The sequence below is a fragment of the Dendronephthya gigantea genome, unplaced genomic scaffold (genome assembly GCF_004324835.1).
Source record: "Dendronephthya gigantea isolate DGI-Jeju-01 unplaced genomic scaffold, DenGig_1.0 000032F, whole genome shotgun sequence".
NCBI classification, from domain to species: domain Eukaryota; kingdom Metazoa; phylum Cnidaria; class Anthozoa; order Malacalcyonacea; family Nephtheidae; genus Dendronephthya; species Dendronephthya gigantea.
The window spans coordinates 34,305-52,716 of record NW_021163042.1 but is presented as its reverse complement, the minus strand read 5'-3'; the positions used below and the strand labels follow the sequence as shown (position 1 = coordinate 52,716).

The following is an 18,412-nucleotide window of genomic DNA, read 5'->3' as shown; positions in this document are numbered from 1 at the left end:
AAAGACTGATATTTATTTTTTTACTGATATTATCTGCGATCTTTAAAGCCAAGTTCTTACAAGTTTGGGTGAAAAGTCTACACTTTAGATGGAAAATGGAAAGAGTAAATGAATTAAACTCATTCGAAGAAAAACTCCTGAACTTCTGTGGAAGTGATTCTTCCGATTCTCGTAGTACACTGTACATACGAGTGTTAGGTTTCGAATCTTCTAATCACATCCAATAACTGTTATCGCTACTCTGGTTTAAATGACAAAATCGAAATTTTACGTGGAATTAGCATAAGTTTAAACCATATTTTTTCGATAAAAATGGTAAACAACCCAGTGGAATTCAAGAAATCTAAACTTTATTACTTACAAACATTTATACAAACATTATAATTTTTCTAGCTTAACCTTAACCTCGACTACAGATTCAAGGCAATATATTAATCATACAAACTCTAAGCTAATCACAAATTAAAACTCCATGCAATCCTACGTAACTATTGTTGTCTTATCGTTTTTGTACATTGAAGGGTTTGGTTGATTTGAAGTTTTGAAAGTTCAGTCAAAATTTAACGTGTGTATTATTATATAACATATCTTAAAATCACGCGGGTTCAGTACTTGAGGTACGGTTGTCAGTGGCTTGGTGACTTGTCGATGGTCCATTGTTACCAAGCAGCGGCGTTGTTTCAGTTACATCGATGGGAACGCTGGTTGATGGAGAAGTGTCCTTCATCTCCTCTTTCTCCACCTGCTGCTTGCAAACTGGACATGTTTTCTTACCATTCGTCAACCAGGGATCAACGCATTTGCAATGGTAAGCTAAGAAAAAAATGGGTTTAGATTGTAAAAAGAAAAATTGATAAGGGCTTTTGTCGACTAAACCTTGTTTCTATATGTCATTGCTTGTTTTAGAGTGAAGACACATCTGTTGGTCTGCAAAATTTTTTTGTTCTCTTTACATGATATTCTCTGTACATCTGAATGAAGATTTATCTAACAATCTGAAGGGAACATACGATGGAACTCACCATGTTGGCAAGGAAGCAGCCGTAATTTCTCCCCGGGTTTGTAATCCTCCAGACATATCGCACACATGTCGTAATCATCACCTGCATGTGTCATTAGACTTACTTTTAATCAATAATTATTACCTACTTATTATCAGTTCGTGCGAATGAATTTGCCAAGCGGGGAACGGGCTTAGGAAAAGTTAATAAGGCAACGGAGTTGACCGTAATATGAAAATGGAACAGCATTAGGCTGTCAAGTATAAGAGTGATTTTCATCACAACATGCCGAGAGAAACACGAAACATTACCTTCTTTGAATTTCTTTGTTGGTATTTTCTTTAAATTCGCCGGAGTTAAACGATTTCGACGCTCATGCAGTCTAGTTCTCCAATATTTTACACCCTTTAACAAAGACATTAAAAACTTTGTTTAGTAGTTACACGTATTTCCCGTCTCTATGTCAAAATGGCTATGTAACGAAATTTCACCCAAGGCAAAAATGTTGACCAGTATTGTACGGTACAGAACCCCTCTTAAGGTCCTCTAAGATAATTTTGTTTAGATACTTTTTCCAGGACTTTAGCATTGGTAATTATACGGAACTAAGTCCAAGAAGTACTCACCAAAAAGAGAATCATTAACACAAAACATATTCCAATAATGATTAATAAAGGAATAAGGTATATCTCCAAATTAAACTTCAGCTCCACGTGAACGCTAACAATAGCTCTGTAACAAGAAGACAATAATGTTAAAAAAGACTCTCAGAACTTGCTTTCTCAGTCGTGCTAAACGAGTGCGTTATGCCTGCGAAAACCAATCCTATTGTTATATTGGAAGGACAAACACACCCTGTTGAACCGTTGTATTTTTGTAAAATTTCTCCAGTATCCTAAAAAATGCCAAAAGAAGTGACATTAAAACTATTAGACTTTTATACAGTAGGGTAGCATTGATCAGGACATTGCACATCATAATATCAGCAACATGAGTGTTTATAACAACAAAGTTAATTGTAACCTAACCTGGCATAGTTATTACCCACATCTGATTTTTTCAGGCAAATTATATTTTTATCAAGTATATTTATCAAGTAAGATGTACTGGGATTGTACTGGGATTGTACTAGGATGGATAAGGACAGGTACAGTACTATCCATCAGTAATAGCAGTCAGTCATTTGAATAATTTTGCACATTTAAGAATTAGTATGCTGGGCATTATGAGACCTACATACCTTTCCCACATACAATCCAAGTACATCAATACGAGGACCTGCAAACAGAAGAAAAATGCTTTTAAGTAATGTAGGATGTACTATATAATTAGATGCTCATTGAATTGTTCACTGCACTAAATATCTCTTCTAATAGATATTATTTTTTGTGCTTCTTGTGAATGTAATGGCAAATTTTTAGGTGAATTTTACAGGATAGATATTTTCATATATAATAGGTACAATAGATTGTACAGTATTAAAACAGGCAATCCTCTAAGAGTGATGACCAACCTTTCATAGTTGTCAAGCTATTAGAAGTCAAACTCCTGACAATTGCAACACTATATCCAGCTTCTTGTGCATTTTGTAACTAAAATTTAAAAAGGAAGACTTAAGTGAAGGGCCATTTTATGTGTGCAGCATGTTAATCAACTAAGTGAAAGGAAATTATGTTGACAGAAATAAAGAAAGTATTTAATTATAATAATTATAACAAAAAATATATTTAATTAATACCTTTTCATAATAACTACATCCACCACCATCATCAACCAATAGAAAATAGTTGCGCCCATTTCTGTTCATATTATGTCCAAAGCAAGCATCTGGTGGGTTTGCCATTTGAATCAAACCCTACATGTAAGAAGTAAAACATTATTGTATAATATAATAGAATAATTATTCTATCTTTTAAGTGAATTTGGATTCTAATGAAGGTAGGATTTGATGAAGGTAGGAACTTGAAAAATGCCCTGTTAGTACAATCACCGGGTACTTTTGAAATAAATAAAATCTTAATGAACTTACACTGAATGTTCCAATATATGAATACCCAAATTCACCTTCCTCGTCATCGTAGGGGCCAAATGTGAGGTTATGCAATTTCTAAAGGAAATGCTAACTTAAACTTTATTACTAAAGTTGACTTTGAAAAATGAGAAGTATGCTTACCACACTAATATCTGAGTGTCCAAATCCTATTTGTAGCAGAATAAAAGTCACACCATACAGCAAAACAAATGAGTCCATTTGGGAAAAAAAACTAAATGTAAAACAACATTCTGGCATTTTACACATTGATAAACCAGGTTGACAACTTAATAATAATATATTATACACATATATATAATATTACATATTTTACAATGTAAAAAAAATTGTTGTTTATTTCAAATGATTACTCTTGATTACTCTTGTGTTTATTTCAAATGATTACTCTTGATAAATTTTTACACAATGTTCTAAATTAGATGGTCTCCTATTGCTATGAGAAAGTCTAACACAATGAAGTATTTAATTATATTTTCAATGCATCAACATGCATTTAAGATTCAGCTCAATGTTCACATAAATTCCACTTGTTGCTATGCAATATTTTCACTGTTGCAACTAATATGCTTGCAATATCATGTTTGATGGAATGTGAATGGTAACATGCACTCTGGTATGAGCACTATTCTTGACTTAATATCATTCATTAACCAATATCTTAGAACACACTGGGTCAGCCCAAGATATCTGGCATACCACCAAGTCATCAACATGGCTACCTATTTAGTGTAGACTGTACAGGTCAAGAATACTGTAGAATGCGTCTAGTGATTTTGAGAAATAAGTATGTGTTCAAAATATAGATCGTTAAAAATCCCATAGATATAAAAGTATATGTGGATATATCGTATATGTCATGTAAGACGTATTAAATTACTTCGTAGTTCGTACTGTCCTTAAAAAACGAGGAACAGCTGCAAAATATCATCAAGCACTCGTAACTATTTCACATTTTAAAGAAAAATATACGTAAAGGTTTGGTATTCCTGCCTATAAAGTAATACAAGTAAGAATTTTTCAAATAAAACTGCTGCAATTCCTTATCATAATAAACACAACACACACACCGTCGATCATCAAACCCACTTTCATCATACGAAACATATATTTCAGACCCGAATGGACCGTGGTATTGAGATTCTCAGTAATAAAGAGATTTATCCTAATGTCTACTACACGCATTCAAGTAACTTACTAGTATCTTTCTTTTCTTTTGGAGGAAGTAAGTTTACATCATTACTCAATAAAAATTTTCCGTGCGACGATCCGATCATGTATCAACAATGTTTATTCCTTTCGTTCCGTGCGCGATGACGTCACAAGCAGAGCCTCGAGTTCGACACTGACCTCTTTATATTGCGAAAGCTAAAATAATATTTATTAATTTTTTTTAAAAAGCACGCGGAAATACAAATATATCGGAAGAATTGGTTGAAATATTGACAGGTTTTTATGAAGAACACGGGAAGTTTGTCCCGCTGCAAATTTTCCTTCGGCAAATTTCGCAAATTTTTAATCTTTTTATGTATATATTGGCCCTTTGTTTATATTTGATTTTTATCGGAGTTTACTCGGAAACGATCTTGTTACGATGATGTAACGATTATATAATCATTATAATTTCAGGGAAATAATATAAAAAAAAAATTTAAAAAAATACTTTGAACTAATTTTACTGACTACAGAAAATTGAAAGTATTCACAAAATTCAAAGTATTCAAAACTGAAAATCTAAAGCGGACCGGATCAAGCAAGCTTTCAAGCCCCTTCTTTGTTTTTTATCCAATGGCAGGGTGTTCAAATGCAGGTTACCGTCTCATAAACCGAACTAATGCACTGTTGTTGCCAAACAGCTATCGACATGCAGCTCATGTCATGTTGCATAGTCCTTGCCAAGATGGTAGAAAACTGTTTGGCCACTATCATCCTCGTCATGCTGTCCTAGTAAGTATGATAACTCTAGAATGCGCTATATAGAAGGTGTCAAAACGTAGGTTTGTTTGCAACTAGTTGAAACTTGAAACGTAGTCAGATCTTTTATCCCCTTGCAACATATCTATGTCAAAGGAAGTTGTGAAGTTGTTATTTTAATACTTGTTCCCAGTCACGTGACCAATGACAAATTACATGGCCAATAACAAATTTTCAATAAGAAATGATCATTTATATCTGAGGCTCATACCAGCAACAGTGAAGAAACAATTCTTCTTACATCTTGTTTTTATAACTCTGATATAATTTGGAATGATTTTTCTAAAATTTCCCCAACTTGTACTGGCAAAAAAGAGACATTGACACTATCTTGTTTAAATTGACAATCCTGCACATGTGCAGACAAATTGCTAATCATGCAAGTTTTCAAATATATCCTAGGCCATTCATTGTTAATAAGTTCATCTTGTATTTTGTTTTAAAATTTACAGTATGCATTAAAAACCAAACCTAATTCTTGCCTATGTCATCTATAGCATCTATTTTCACTCACATTTCACAGAAATATATACTTACTCATGGCTTCAGATAAACATGGCATGTTGCTATGTTACCCTGCCCCCCCCCCCCTTCCCCACCCCAGATTATTTAAACGTTGGTGAGCTTTGTTAAAGAAATACATCATCAAGTTCAGAGTACATCAAAATAGACTGTTTCCAAAGATCTAGAAATTAAAATTTGCCTTCTGGCCATGCTGAAATGTTAACTTATTTCTTATACCTAATATTTTATAACAGCTACAATTAAGATTTGATGGAACTATTGGTTTTCCGGGTGGCTTTATAGAAGCTGAAGAATCAATAGAAACTGGTTTACGACGAGAAATAGTTGAAGAATTAGGCGCAGCCGCTGGGGCAATAGATTTAACGGAAAAAGATCATGTAGTTTCACATATATGTCCTAACAAACCTGTTTGTTTGCACTTTTACTGCAAGAAAATTGAGCTAGGTTATTTACAGAATATTGAGAAAGAAGTTCATGACTCACCACAGTATGGACTAGAGGCAAGTATTTTCATTTCCATCTACCTTATATATAAGGCATTCTAGTTATATCCAAATAAAAAACTAGATTAGTACAAATAATAGTTTTTGGTTGATCTTCTTAATCTTGGTTGATCTTCTTAGTCAACTATTGGTGCATTGATGTATGGATTTTTGTAAGTTACATATTCTGCTGACAGGAAAAATTACAAGTGTAACTAAATTATTTTTTGTTATACCTGGAATTATTTATTGGAAGTCAGTATAACACTATGTATTTGCCAAACATGCAACATGCACTAAAAAGTACAATTGTCATCTAAAATATATTTTTGTCAATTTCATAACATCAAGGCTTTTTAAAGTTTGCATGGAAATACAGCTAAGATAAAAGAAATATTTTTTTCAAAATATAATACAGAGTACTAACATGACTTTGAGTCACTTCTATCTGTATTCAAACTTAATTTAACTTTTTTATTTTGAGAGCATCAATTGTCTATATATTATTCGTTACATTATTTTTCTCCTCAGACCCTTGGCGTTATTCGATGTCCTCTATACACGATGAATGATGAACGAGGAGGTTTGCCATCATTTTTGAGAAATAATTTCATTGGCAATGCCAGAGAACAGCTGCTTCATGGTCTGAATCACGAAGGACTTATGTCGGAAGAGGAAATCAATATCGCAGTAAAACTAAGTAGTAAATTGGAAGGATTTGAGTAAACGCAACCCAAGGCTCCGTTTTCATTATTTCAACAATCTTTAATATCAGGAGAAGCAAAGAGAGATGCTTTTTCTGCATCTAGAAAAAGACTTCGGAGATAAATGGCCAGGCTTATCGCCACAATTATATTGATGTAAACAGAAACGGTCATAACCCAATATCTCTTTCAGGTGATACAAAAAGTAAAATCATCGCCCATGTGCCGCGCTACGACTTTTTTCCTTTAATACAAGGTAGCCTATATAAAAACGTTAGTTTAGATATGACGTAATTGTGCAAATTTGTACATATCTATACTACTATTGTGCTTGCGACGTGAAGATATTTATTATAAATGAATGTAAGTCTCTATAAACCAACATAAAACATGTGGAATTGAACTTCCATTTTCAATTTTTTATTCTTCACCATGCATGCGCTGGAACAGTCCGCATTGATCTAGCTCAACAAATACTTGCTGCTATATAATTATATAGTCTCTTTTCATTATCGTCATCTAGGTGTTAGGCACTGGTGCTTGCCTGTCATTTGTTTGTGCGCCTCTTTTAAAAAAGACACTTTCACATAAATTTGAGCACGAAATAATGGGTGAACAAGAACGGAGCGTTAACCATGGTACGGTCTGTGCTCAACATTGTTTTTAGAAACAGAACCAGTTTCAACTTTGCGGCAACTTTGTGCCGAGTCTGAACGCTGCTTACGAAACCCGCACTGCATGGAGGAGATGAGCGATGCGTGCCGCGCGCCAGTGTTTCCGGTCAATATAATTCCACGAAGATGAATTCTGTTAAATCATTGGTTAAATACCTGTCGCGTGGAGACATGCTATATTAGTACATACTACATACACTCAACGAACATTCGGGTCGTATTCATATATTTAAACAGCAAAACGTGTAGCGTGTCAAAAATGTGTTCAAGTTCGCAACAAGGAAATGCTAAACTAGCCCTTGGACTGTCGAAGTTGTACGAACGAGAGTTTAATCAACCGGATCTGCATGACAAAGTTTTAGTGTTTGATGTTGTCGCTTCAAATAAGCACGACTTGAGCAAAGAAAATGTCGGAGAGAATAAGAGTAATGGGAACGAAATAATTGAGAACGAAGAAGACGAGAATCAATGGGAACGTGCAAGCAGAGACGGGAAAGTTAACAATGGGGGAATCAATACTGACGATGAAAATGAAACCAAAGTGTATAATTGCGAGATGTCTTCAAAATATGCAAATGGTTGGTATAAAAAATTTCTCTCGATAATACACTGTAGATCGACGCGCCAGCATTCGCGTGGGCGTCCTGCAATAACTTCAGACTTGTTTTACAACTCACACACAGAACACAAACTTTCATGCGCTGAGTTTGCAATCCGTGAAATTCGAACATTTTACGTATACAGACAACATTTTACAAAATAAACTACTTTATAATTGTTATAAGGGCTAGGAACGACACCGCAGAAATTGGTGTTTAAGACGTTTCAACCCGAAAATCTAATCGCTGGTTCACAATTGTGCATTTCTGTATCGCCCTATCAAAGAGAAACCTTTTGAATATCTTAAAAAAGTTCAATTTTTCTTCTGAATACGCATTCTGCAATCTTTTGACAGCTCATCATACACATCTGACCGCTGTGAAATGGCCATTTTGAGGCTTAAAGTATACACAAGGTTATTAATTCAGACGATTCGTTTTTACCGTGAGCAAGCTTCAAATCTTTTGTGCAAGACATATTTTCTTGAATATTTATAAATCTTTTTCCTCACCAAGTTTGAAGTCTAAGTATCGAGAATTGCGGCTAAGTCTATACCAATTTCCGCGGTGTCGCTAGGAACCTACTAGAAACCTATAAGTATAAGGCTTTTATTCAGGCCCCTAAATTTCAGTTTTAATAACGAAAAGCGATGCAACTAGTCAGTAGTCCCTCGTGCTTGATTTAGAAAAATAATTAACATAACGTTTAATTGTGTACATTACCATGTATTAAGTTGTATGAAAAACAGTCGCTAGCAAACATTGAATTACAGTAAATGAAAATACGAGAGTAAATAGAAACAAATTGAAGGATCAGCCAGAATCTGAAATTTCAAATAATGTCAAATCTGCATCTTTATTTATTTCCAAAGGTGGTCAACGAGTTGAAAAACGATTGAACAATTTGGGTGAAGATGAACATGTTGGAACGGAGACTAACGCCATTAAAGATACCTTAATTGATGAAGACAAAATGAAATGCTTTGAAGTTAATGAAGCCGAAGAGACAGCAGCCGCTAGCAAACATGAAATTACAGTAAATGAAAAGGTGAGAGTAAGTCCACATGCAAACAATAGAAACAAATTGAAGGATCAGCCAGAATCTGAAATTTCAAATGATGACAATGATCCAAATCTCCATCTGAGTGACGGAGAAACAAGTGAAAAGCTTTTGAATCACAGTGGGGTTTCCAGTGGAAAGAATTATAAGGTTACAAGCTTCAGTACCAGTGAAGGCCAAATCATTGAACAACATAAATTCTATGTTCATAGTTCATGGTTAGCCCTACAGAGTTCTTACTTCCGGTCCTTGTTTTTCCCGGAAAGAAATACGCATCGGTGCACGGAAGTCCATGTGAAAATTCCTAGAAACGAGGAGAAAGCTCATTTCATGTTATTAGAAGCGATGTATAAGATTGGTTCATTAGATAATGCTAGTGTTGATGACCTCCTCAAAGTTTTGCGGCTTGCTCATGAATACAATGTTGAATTTGTATTTCAGAAATGTGTTTACAGTTTACAATCCGCAGTAGTGTCCCTTGAAATTTGCAAAAAAATTATGTGCTTCATTGAAGTTGAAAATGCCATCACATATGCGGATGGTCTTGTAATCACCCTGCAGTCTTTTCTTGAAAAAGAATTTAGCCCTTTAGATGAAACATGGCCGACAAAGAGTTTTGAAGATCTGAGCGAGACTTTATTAAGGTATCTTCTGAGCAGTGACAAACTCGTCGTGATCAGTGAGAACACGGTTTTTCATGCATTAATGCACTGGATTGAAAAACGTGGTATTGAGAAACTCTCAGAAAGTCGTGAGCTTCCATCACTATTGTCTGTTGTCCGATTTGAAATGATGACTGTTGATTATCTGTACGATATTGTTCAGCACAATCCCATCGCAAAGACGCTACCAGATTTCCATGAACTTTACCTAAGAGGAATCAGTTATCATGCTCTATCAGGAACAACACGACAACGGTCGTTGCCTCAACCAGTGACAAGAAGAGAAAATCCATGGTCCTCAATAGTCTACACATGGGATATACCGGGGGATCAGTTGGATTTGTTGGTGGGAAACGACAAATCATTCAAATCAGATGAATTTTGGGTTTGTGGCTATAAAATGGTTTTGGTCATTGAAGATGTTTCCCAGGTTGAAAACTATGCGATGTTCCACGCTAAACTTTCTTTGGAAGTTCTCAATTTGACCGATCAAAGTGAAATGACGATTAAGTGGAAACCAACCAGTAAAACAAGTTATATATCAACCTTTTGGGAAATATTCACGTTTAAGAAAGAATCACGTGTGTCTTCGGTTTATATGAGATATATAACGGCAACGACCCTCCCGCCTCTTAGCTCTCCAACGAAAAATGTCTTCACCGGGACTGCGTCAATTACATCTAGGCCTCCACCACAGTCACGTGATGGGATAAATCTTGGCATTCCAACAACAAATGTACCCACTGGTACTACGTCAACTACAAAGCCTTTGCATGCGTTTTCTACAGATGCTGCGTTAACATTTCAGTCACGTAATGGAGTGAATCTTACCTTTCCAACAACAAATGTATTCAATGGTGCTGCGTCAACTACAAAGCCTTTGCATGTGTTTCCTGCAGATACGTCTCAGTCACGTAGTGGAATGAATCCTACCTTTCCAACGACAAATGTATCTACGCGTGCTGCGTCAACTACAAAGCCTTTGCGTGCGTTTTCTACTGCTACGCGGTCGCTTCTATCTCGGTCACGTAGTGAATCTAATCCTACCTTTCCAACTGCAAATGTGTCCACTGGTGCTGCGTCAATTACAAAGCCTGCGTTTGTGTTTTCTACAACTACGCCTCCATCTCAGTCATGTAGTGAAACGTATCATAACCTTCCAACAGCAAATGTGCCCACTGGTGCCGCGTCAGCTACAAAAACTTCACTTTTGTTTTCTACAGCTACGCTTCCATCTCAGTCACGTAGTGAAACGTATCCTAACCTTCCAACAGCAAATGTGCCTACTTGTGCTGCATCAACTACAAAGCCTGCGTTTGTGTTTTCTACAGCTACGCTTCCATCTCAGTCACGTAGTCAATCTAATCCTACCTTTCCAATGACAAATGTGTCCACTGGTGCTGCTTCAACTACAAAGTCTTCGTTTTTGTTTTCTACCTCTACGCCTTTATCTCAGTCACGTAGTGAAACGAATCCTAATCCTAACCTTCCAACAGCAAATGTGTCCACTTGTGCTGCGTCAACTACAAAGCCTTCAGCGTTTGGGTTGTCTACAGCTACACTTCCATCTCAGTCACGTAATGGAGTGAATCCTTCCTTTCTAACGACAAATGAATCGACTGGTGCTGCGTCGACTACAAAGCCTTCGTTTGGGTTGTCTACAGCAACGCTTCCATCTCAGTCACGTAGTGAAGTAAATCCTGCCTTTCCAATGATAAATGTGTCCACTGGTGCTGCGTCAATTACAAAGCCTTCGTTTGTGTTGTCTACAGCTACGATTTCATCCCGGTCACGTAGTGGAATAAATCCTACCTTTCTAACGACAAATGTATCTACAGGTGCAACGACGTCTAAAACGCCAGTTTTTGCATTCTCTGCGGATACGTTTTCATCCCAGTCACGTGGTGGAATGAATTATGGCCTTCCAACGACAAATGTATCCACGATCGCCAGTGCTTCGTCAAATCAAAATGCAAATCCTTCATCAAGTGTTAGCAAACCAGCTTCAGGTGAAATAGGGAAAGTACTCACTGGCATTAGCTTTTCCATTTACGCAAAAGTAAAGTAAATAAGATAAACACGGAACTTTTGGTGCCAACGTGCAATCAACTTGGTATCCACTATAAAAATAAACGATGTATAACGTGTAAATAGATTACTACATTATATTGACTTAGTCAACACAATGTAACTAATGTTGACCGTAGAGAATGAATGGGATTCAAATTCATTTAATTTATTTCCAGTCATGTATTATACCTGGCAAATATTTTCACAATTTCAAACTTAAAGAACAAAACGCAAAGCTGGTACAAGTAGATAGTAAAAATTTGACCGGGTGGGGAGCATAGCGAGATGAGTTCGGAACTGAAACTTTCAGACTCCCGAGTTAATATTTTCTCAGCAAGTTACGCGTTGTGGAATTTGTAGTTAAGATGCGTCTTTCGTAAGCATGCCGCTCTATAGCTAGGTTGTCTAGGCGACCATGGGGCCAATAGTGTGCAACCAGTTTGCATTGTTTCCCAGCCTCGTTCCCAGGCTCTTGAAAGTTTTCGCGGATACAGCACTGAACGCGCGGGGGTGCTTGGGGAGAGCTTGTTTCCGGTTACTTCCACGGAAAGGATTTAAGGTAATTCCTGTTCACTAGCCTGATACACAGACGAAAAAATTCAAACAATTACCGAAGCTTCCAAAGCACGGTTTCTGAATAGAGTTTCCGAAAGGTGTAAATGTTTAGTGCTACTATACACGTTGATGTCTTACACATCATATCAATATTACCAAGTGATATTTAAACGGCTATAGCCGTATATTTTTAACAAGCATTCGGCTACATGCCGTCAGGTAAATAAACATATTGTAACGTGTGGCGTGGTAAAAATGTCCTCAGCTTTCCAACAGGCGAACGGTTTTAAACTAGCCCTGGGACTGTCGAAGTTGTTCGAACGAGAGTTTAATCAACCGGACCTGCATGACAGAGTTCTGGTGTTTGATGTTGTCGCTTCCAAGAAACACAAACTAAGCACATCGAATGTGATAGGGAATAAAAGTAGTGAAAACGATGTAGTTTTCCAGAACAGTGCGGGTGAGGATCAACGCGAACCTGGAAATCAGAGCGGGAAAGTCGACAATACTAGCGATGAAAATGAAACTGGAGTCCACGGCTGCAAAATACTCCCAATGTATGCAAACGGTTAGTATCACAAAAATAATAGATTAATCACGCGGTAATCAACAGGGGTTTGCGTGGGCGTCTTGCAAAAAGCTCGTAGGCCTAAGTTTAACCTACATAACTTACCATGATATACGTCCCATTTTGGTCGCGTTGAAACAGTGCAATTATCTGGCAACCCTGGTTGTGAAATGTAAAATAATGGAAAAAAGGCCCTATGGCTATTAGGTTTCTGCAAATAATTTCTATATTACACACTGACTGGGTAACTATTTTCGAGCCAAAAATGATTACTTTCCCTGCGCGTTATATAGCTCCAAATGTACAGCTACAAAAACTATAGTAAGTTTCATGGGGTATGTATTTTCCGTGCTTTACAACATCTCTGAAACAAAGTTGTTTTACTTCTTTTATAAAATCACCATCGGTGTTAACGAGAACCATGCAGTAGTGGAGAGCTACAAATTGAAGATGTCGCGAGCTTTAAAACATTTCTTTCAATTGCATGCCTTCAATTTAGTACATAAAAATCCATTTCAAAAGGTTCAATTTTCGAATGCAACCTGACTCTTACAGCCAATAACGCAGTCAGCAACTTTGCCCCATTCGATAAAGCAGATAAAGAATTCCTGTCGTTATATGTGCACCTATACGGAGTCGCTGCATGGATTGCTGAATAAATAATAAACCAAATATGAGTATCATAACTTTATTATCTCTGTTTTAAACAAAGAAATCGAAAACAAAGGGATCCCCATAAGAATGCTTGGGCATTATTTATTGATTAATCAAACTATATAAATATTCGGATGCTTTATATATACATGTGATTAATCGTCCTATGTACGTTTATTTCTTTTAAAAGGTAATCGGGGAAAAGAATTGAACAACTTAGGTGATCAACACTTTGGATCATGCCCAACTGATGAGGACAAAAGCGCGAGGGAAACGGCAGTCGCCAACGAGCATGAGATAACACTTAGTGAAAACGTGAAACTGAAGCGGCGTTCGAGCAATAGAAGCAAATTGAAGGATCAGCTTGAATGGAAAATTGGAAATGATGATAATTATTTAAATCGCAGTCCAAATGACGCAAAACAAAGTGAAAAACCGTTATATCCCGGTGAGATTCCAAGTGGTAGCAATAAAATAACGAGTTTCTCTTCCATTACCAGTGAAGGTCAAATCACGCAACAACATAAATTCTATGTTCATAGTTCATGGTTAGCCGTGCAGAGTTCTTACTTTCGGTCCTTGTTTTTCTCTGAAAGAAATACGCCTCGACGCAAAGAAGTTCATGTGAAAATTCCTAGAAGTGAGGAGAAAGCTCATTTAATGTTATTAGAAGCAATGTATAGGATCCATTCTCTGGATAATGCTAGTGTTGATGAACTTCTCAAAGTTTTACGGCTTTCTTATAAATACGATGTAAAGTTTGTATTGAAGAAGTGCGAATACGGTTTGCAAGCTGCTGTAGTGTCACGTGCAACTTGCGAGAAGATTGTGCGCTTTATACGAGTCGAGAATACGATTTCTGATGTCGACGATCTTGTAATCACCCTACAGTCGTTCCTGGCTAAAAAATTTAGTCCTTTAGATAAAAAATGGCAGACAAAAGGTTTTGAACATTTAAATGTGGCTTCATTAAGGTATCTTCTGGGCAGTGATGAACTCGTCGCAGCCAGTGAGAACACGATTTTTCATGCATTAATGCACTGGATTGAGAAACGCGGGATTGAGAAACTCTCAGAAAGTCGCGAGCTTCCACCATTATTGTCTGTTGTCAGATTTGAATTGATGACTTTTAATTATCTGTACGATGTTGTTCAGCACCATCCTATCGCAAAGATGCTACCAGATTTCCATGATCATTACCTAAGAGGAATCAGTTATCATGCTCTATCAGGAACAACACGACAACGGTCGTTGCCTCAACCAGCGACAAGGAAATTAAATAATAAATTGCCCTGTGTTGCCTACACATGGGATATACCGGGAGATCAGTTGGATATGTTGGTGGGAAGCGATAAATCCTACAGGTCAGATGAGTTTTGGTTTTGTGGCTATAAAATGGTTTTGGTCATTGAAGATGTTTTTCAGGTTGAAAACCATGCGCTGTTCCGTGCTAAACTTTCTTTGGAAGTTCTTAATTTGACTGACCGAAGTGAAGTAACGATTAAATGGAAGCCAACAAGTAAATTAAATTGTAAATTACTACCCTCGGACCCTTTTGCGGAGAAATTGCACACGTTTAAGACGAAAGCACGTGTGTCATCTGTTCATATGAAATATGAAATGGCAACAACACCTGCGTCCCTTATTAGCTCTCCAACGACAAATGTATCCACTGGTGCTACGCCTCCATCCCAGTCACGTAGAGGAATGAATCCTACCTTTCCGGCGACAAATGTATCCACCAGTGCTGTGTCAACTGCAAAGGCTTCATCTGTGTGTTCTAAAGCTACGCTTCCATCTCAGTCACGTAATGGAGTGAATCCTGCCTTTCCAACGACAAATGTATCCACTGGTGCTGCGTCAATTACATGGCCTTCGTTTGTGTTGTCTACAACCACGCCTCCATCTGAGTCACGTGTTGGAATGAATCCTACATTTCCAACGACAAATGTATCCACGAGTGTTGTGTCAACTACAAAGCCTTTGCATGTGTTTCCTGCAGATACGTCTCACTCACGTCGTGGAATGAATCCTACCTTTCCGGCGACAAATGTATCCACCAGTGCTGCGTCAATTGCAAAGGCTTCATCTGTGTGTTCTAAAGCTACGCTTCCATCTCAGTCACGTAATGGAGTGAATCCTGCCTTTTCAACGACAAATGTATCCACTGGTGCTGCGTCAATTACATGGCCTTCGTTTGTGCTTTCTACAACCACGCCTCCATCTGAGTCACGTGTTGGAATGAATCCTACATTTCCAACGAGAAATGTATCCACGAGTGTTGCGTCAACTACAAAGCCTTTGCATGTGTTTCCTGCAGATACGTCTCAGTCACGTCGTGGAATGAATCCTACCTTTCCGGCGACAAATGTATCCACCAGTGCTGCGTCAATTGCAAAGGCTTCATCTGTGTGTTCTAAAGCTACGCTTCCATCTCAGTCACGTAATGGAGTGAATCCTGCCTTTTCAACGACAAATGTATCCACTGGTGCTGCGTCAATTACATGGCCTTCGTTTGTGCTTTCTACAACCACGCCTCCATCTGAGTCACGTGTTGGAATGAATCCTACATTTCCAACGAGAAATGTATCCACGAGTGTTGCGTCAACTACAAAGCCTTTGCATGTGTTTCCTGCAGATACGTCTCAGTCACGTCGTGGAATGAATCCTACCTTTCCAACAACAAATGTATCTACGCGTGCTGCGTCAACTATAAAGCTTTCGTTTGGGTTGTCTGCTGCTACGCGGTCGCTTCTATATCGGTCACGTAGAAAAACGAATCCTACCTTTCCAACTGCAAATGTGTCCACTGATGCTGCGTCAATTACAAAGCCTGCGTTTGTGTTTTCTACATCTACGCCTCCATCTCAGTCATGTAGTGAAACATATCATAACCTTCCAACAGCAAATGTGACCACTGGCGCCGCGTCAGCTACAAAAACTTCACTTTTGTTTTCTACAGCTACGCTTCAATCTCAGTCACGTAGTGAAACGTATCCTAACCTTCCAACAGCAAATGTGACCACTGGTGCTGCGTCAAAAACAAAGCCTGCATTTTTGTTTTCTAAATCTACGCCTCCATCTCAGTCACGTAGCGAAACGTATCCTAACCTTCCAACAGCAAATGTGTCCTCTGGTGCTGCGTCAGCTACAAAGCCTGCGTTTTTGTTTTCTACAGCTACGCCTCCATCTAAGTCACGTAGTGAAACGAATCCTAACCCTAACCTTCCAACAGCAAATGTGACCACTAGTGCTGCGTCAATTACAAAGCCTTCGTTTGTGTTTTCCACAGCTGCGTTAACATCTCAGTCACGTAATGGAGTGAATCCTACCTTTTCAACGACAAATGCACCCACTGGTACTGCACCAACTACAAAACCAGCGTTTGTATTTTCTACAGCTATGTCTCTCTCTCAGTCACGTAGGCAAACGAATCCTACCTTTCCAACGACAAATGTATCCACTGGTGCTGCGTCAACTACAAAGCCATCGTTTGGGTTGTCTACAGCTACGCTTCCATCCCGGTCACAATACATTAGCTTATCTATTCACGCAGAGGTTAGATAGACAAAGTAAATACTGTACTTTCATTGCAAGATGAACTTGTAATCCACTTATGCATGAATCAGTATTAATTTATCGATCAAACTTTTAATGAAAAACTACATGATGTTAAGACGACGTTGAAATTGTTTTATTTGGATACGTGCATAATCAAATAATAAATTAAGGTATAACAGAGCGGCACTGACCATGAAATGAGCCTAGCGCCGCAACTCGATCACCGAAGACCTCCAAGTTATTGTCACATTTCAATGCTTCGTAAATTCTCGTGTACCAGTGCTTCACCTTGTAGAATCAGATGTTAAAGAACGCAAATATCGTGGGCTGAGAGCAACCGTAATATACTAAAGTTAATATTATACGCGGTCAATGATATTGCAATGGCAATCTGAAGTCCATTGTTTTTAAAGCGTGTTAAAAGTTAAACTTTTTCATTACTATAATTATAATGATTTTCAAAAAGGACCTTAGGGTTACCTACGTAGTATTAAAAATGGTAAATTCCTATATCGGATGACAAGACACATTTAAATAACTCTCATTTATTTGCTAAAGATTATTCAGTTAAAAATGTCTTTGCGTATAAAAACTTGAATATTGCTGAAAAATTTAATATCATTTCGACTATTATAATCATCGGCTGCTTAATAGCAAAATCTCCGCCTGCCCCAATTTCTTTTGATGCTTTAATTTTTTTTCTTTATTCCTTTTGTTTCTATAGAATATGATAATTAACAAGCCCATTTAAACACATATACACGTGTGCCTTAATGTACCTTAATTCGAATCTTTTGTTATCTAATGGTATAATCTTTAGCAGTTCTTTAATTGAACTGTTAAAGACGAGTATAATAGCTTAATTGTCGAGAATGATCTTGGCAGCTATATATGTACTTTGTAACACTTGCATGTAAATAAAGTTGCCATGCGTATTGTTTTTTTTGTGTCCCCAAAATATATGTCTCAAGGGTGAACAAGGCCATGGTAAAGAGGTACACTTGATTTAAAGGATAAAAATACTTTTATCCGCCGGAGAAGGCTGAGCTGTTGGTTAACTTTACTTGCAAATGTTCCACATTGGATTAAATAAATCAGTGCCACAGCATTGTTTCCTGTTCACAAGGTATATAAATTAAACCACTGAAGGGCATCTCCCGGCACTCCTATATCCGATATCAAAATTTTGTGGTTTGCAGCACAGTCTTCTCCACAAAGACTTCCTAATTGCTCCATTTTTTATAACATTTCATCTTCAAAAGATGTTAGATTA

General features: G+C 37.4%; 4 protein-coding genes across 5 annotated transcripts; 3 read left to right on the top strand and 1 right to left on the bottom strand.

The window, feature by feature from the left end:
* Positions 1-333: 333 nt before the first annotated feature.
* On the bottom strand, positions 334-4,358 carry LOC114524991 (E3 ubiquitin-protein ligase RNF13-like). The gene is made up of 11 exons (XM_028546252.1): positions 4,250-4,358; positions 3,175-3,265; positions 3,031-3,108; positions 2,740-2,856; positions 2,515-2,593; positions 2,242-2,279; positions 1,856-1,896; positions 1,628-1,733; positions 1,313-1,406; positions 1,023-1,103; positions 334-813 (listed from the first exon to the last, which is right to left on the bottom strand). The coding sequence occupies exons 2-11, from the start codon at positions 3,250-3,252 to the stop codon at positions 596-598; spliced, it is 930 nt and encodes a 309-aa protein (XP_028402053.1). The 5' UTR covers positions 3,253-3,265; positions 4,250-4,358; the 3' UTR covers positions 334-595.
* Positions 4,359-4,585: 227 nt separating this feature from the next.
* Positions 4,586-7,347, top strand: LOC114524949 (U8 snoRNA-decapping enzyme-like). 2 transcript variants are annotated; one of them, XR_003687140.1, is made up of 4 exons: positions 4,586-4,998; positions 5,784-6,050; positions 6,564-6,992; positions 7,260-7,347. XR_003687140.1 is itself a non-coding variant. In XM_028546198.1 (3 exons), exons 1-3 carry the CDS (start codon positions 4,840-4,842, stop codon positions 6,756-6,758), a joined length of 621 nt encoding a protein of 206 aa, XP_028401999.1. In that variant the 5' UTR covers positions 4,586-4,839; the 3' UTR covers positions 6,759-7,123. The 2 variants fall into 2 exon arrangements, 1 of the variants encoding a protein (XP_028401999.1); XM_028546198.1 differs by lacking the exon at positions 7,260-7,347 and having other exon boundaries at positions 6,564-7,123.
* A 2,220-nt stretch (positions 7,348-9,567) lies between these two features.
* On the top strand, positions 9,568-11,944 carry LOC114524961 (mucin-3A-like). The gene has a single exon (XM_028546218.1). The coding sequence runs from the start codon at positions 9,568-9,570 to the stop codon at positions 11,797-11,799; it is 2,232 nt and encodes a 743-aa protein (XP_028402019.1). The 3' UTR covers positions 11,800-11,944.
* A 667-nt stretch (positions 11,945-12,611) lies between these two features.
* Positions 12,612-14,857, top strand: LOC114524960. Its single transcript, XM_028546217.1, has 3 exons — positions 12,612-12,924; positions 13,769-14,587; positions 14,784-14,857. Exons 1-3 carry the CDS (start codon positions 12,612-12,614, stop codon positions 14,855-14,857), a joined length of 1,206 nt encoding a protein of 401 aa, XP_028402018.1.
* The last annotated feature ends 3,555 nt before the right edge of the window (positions 14,858-18,412 follow it).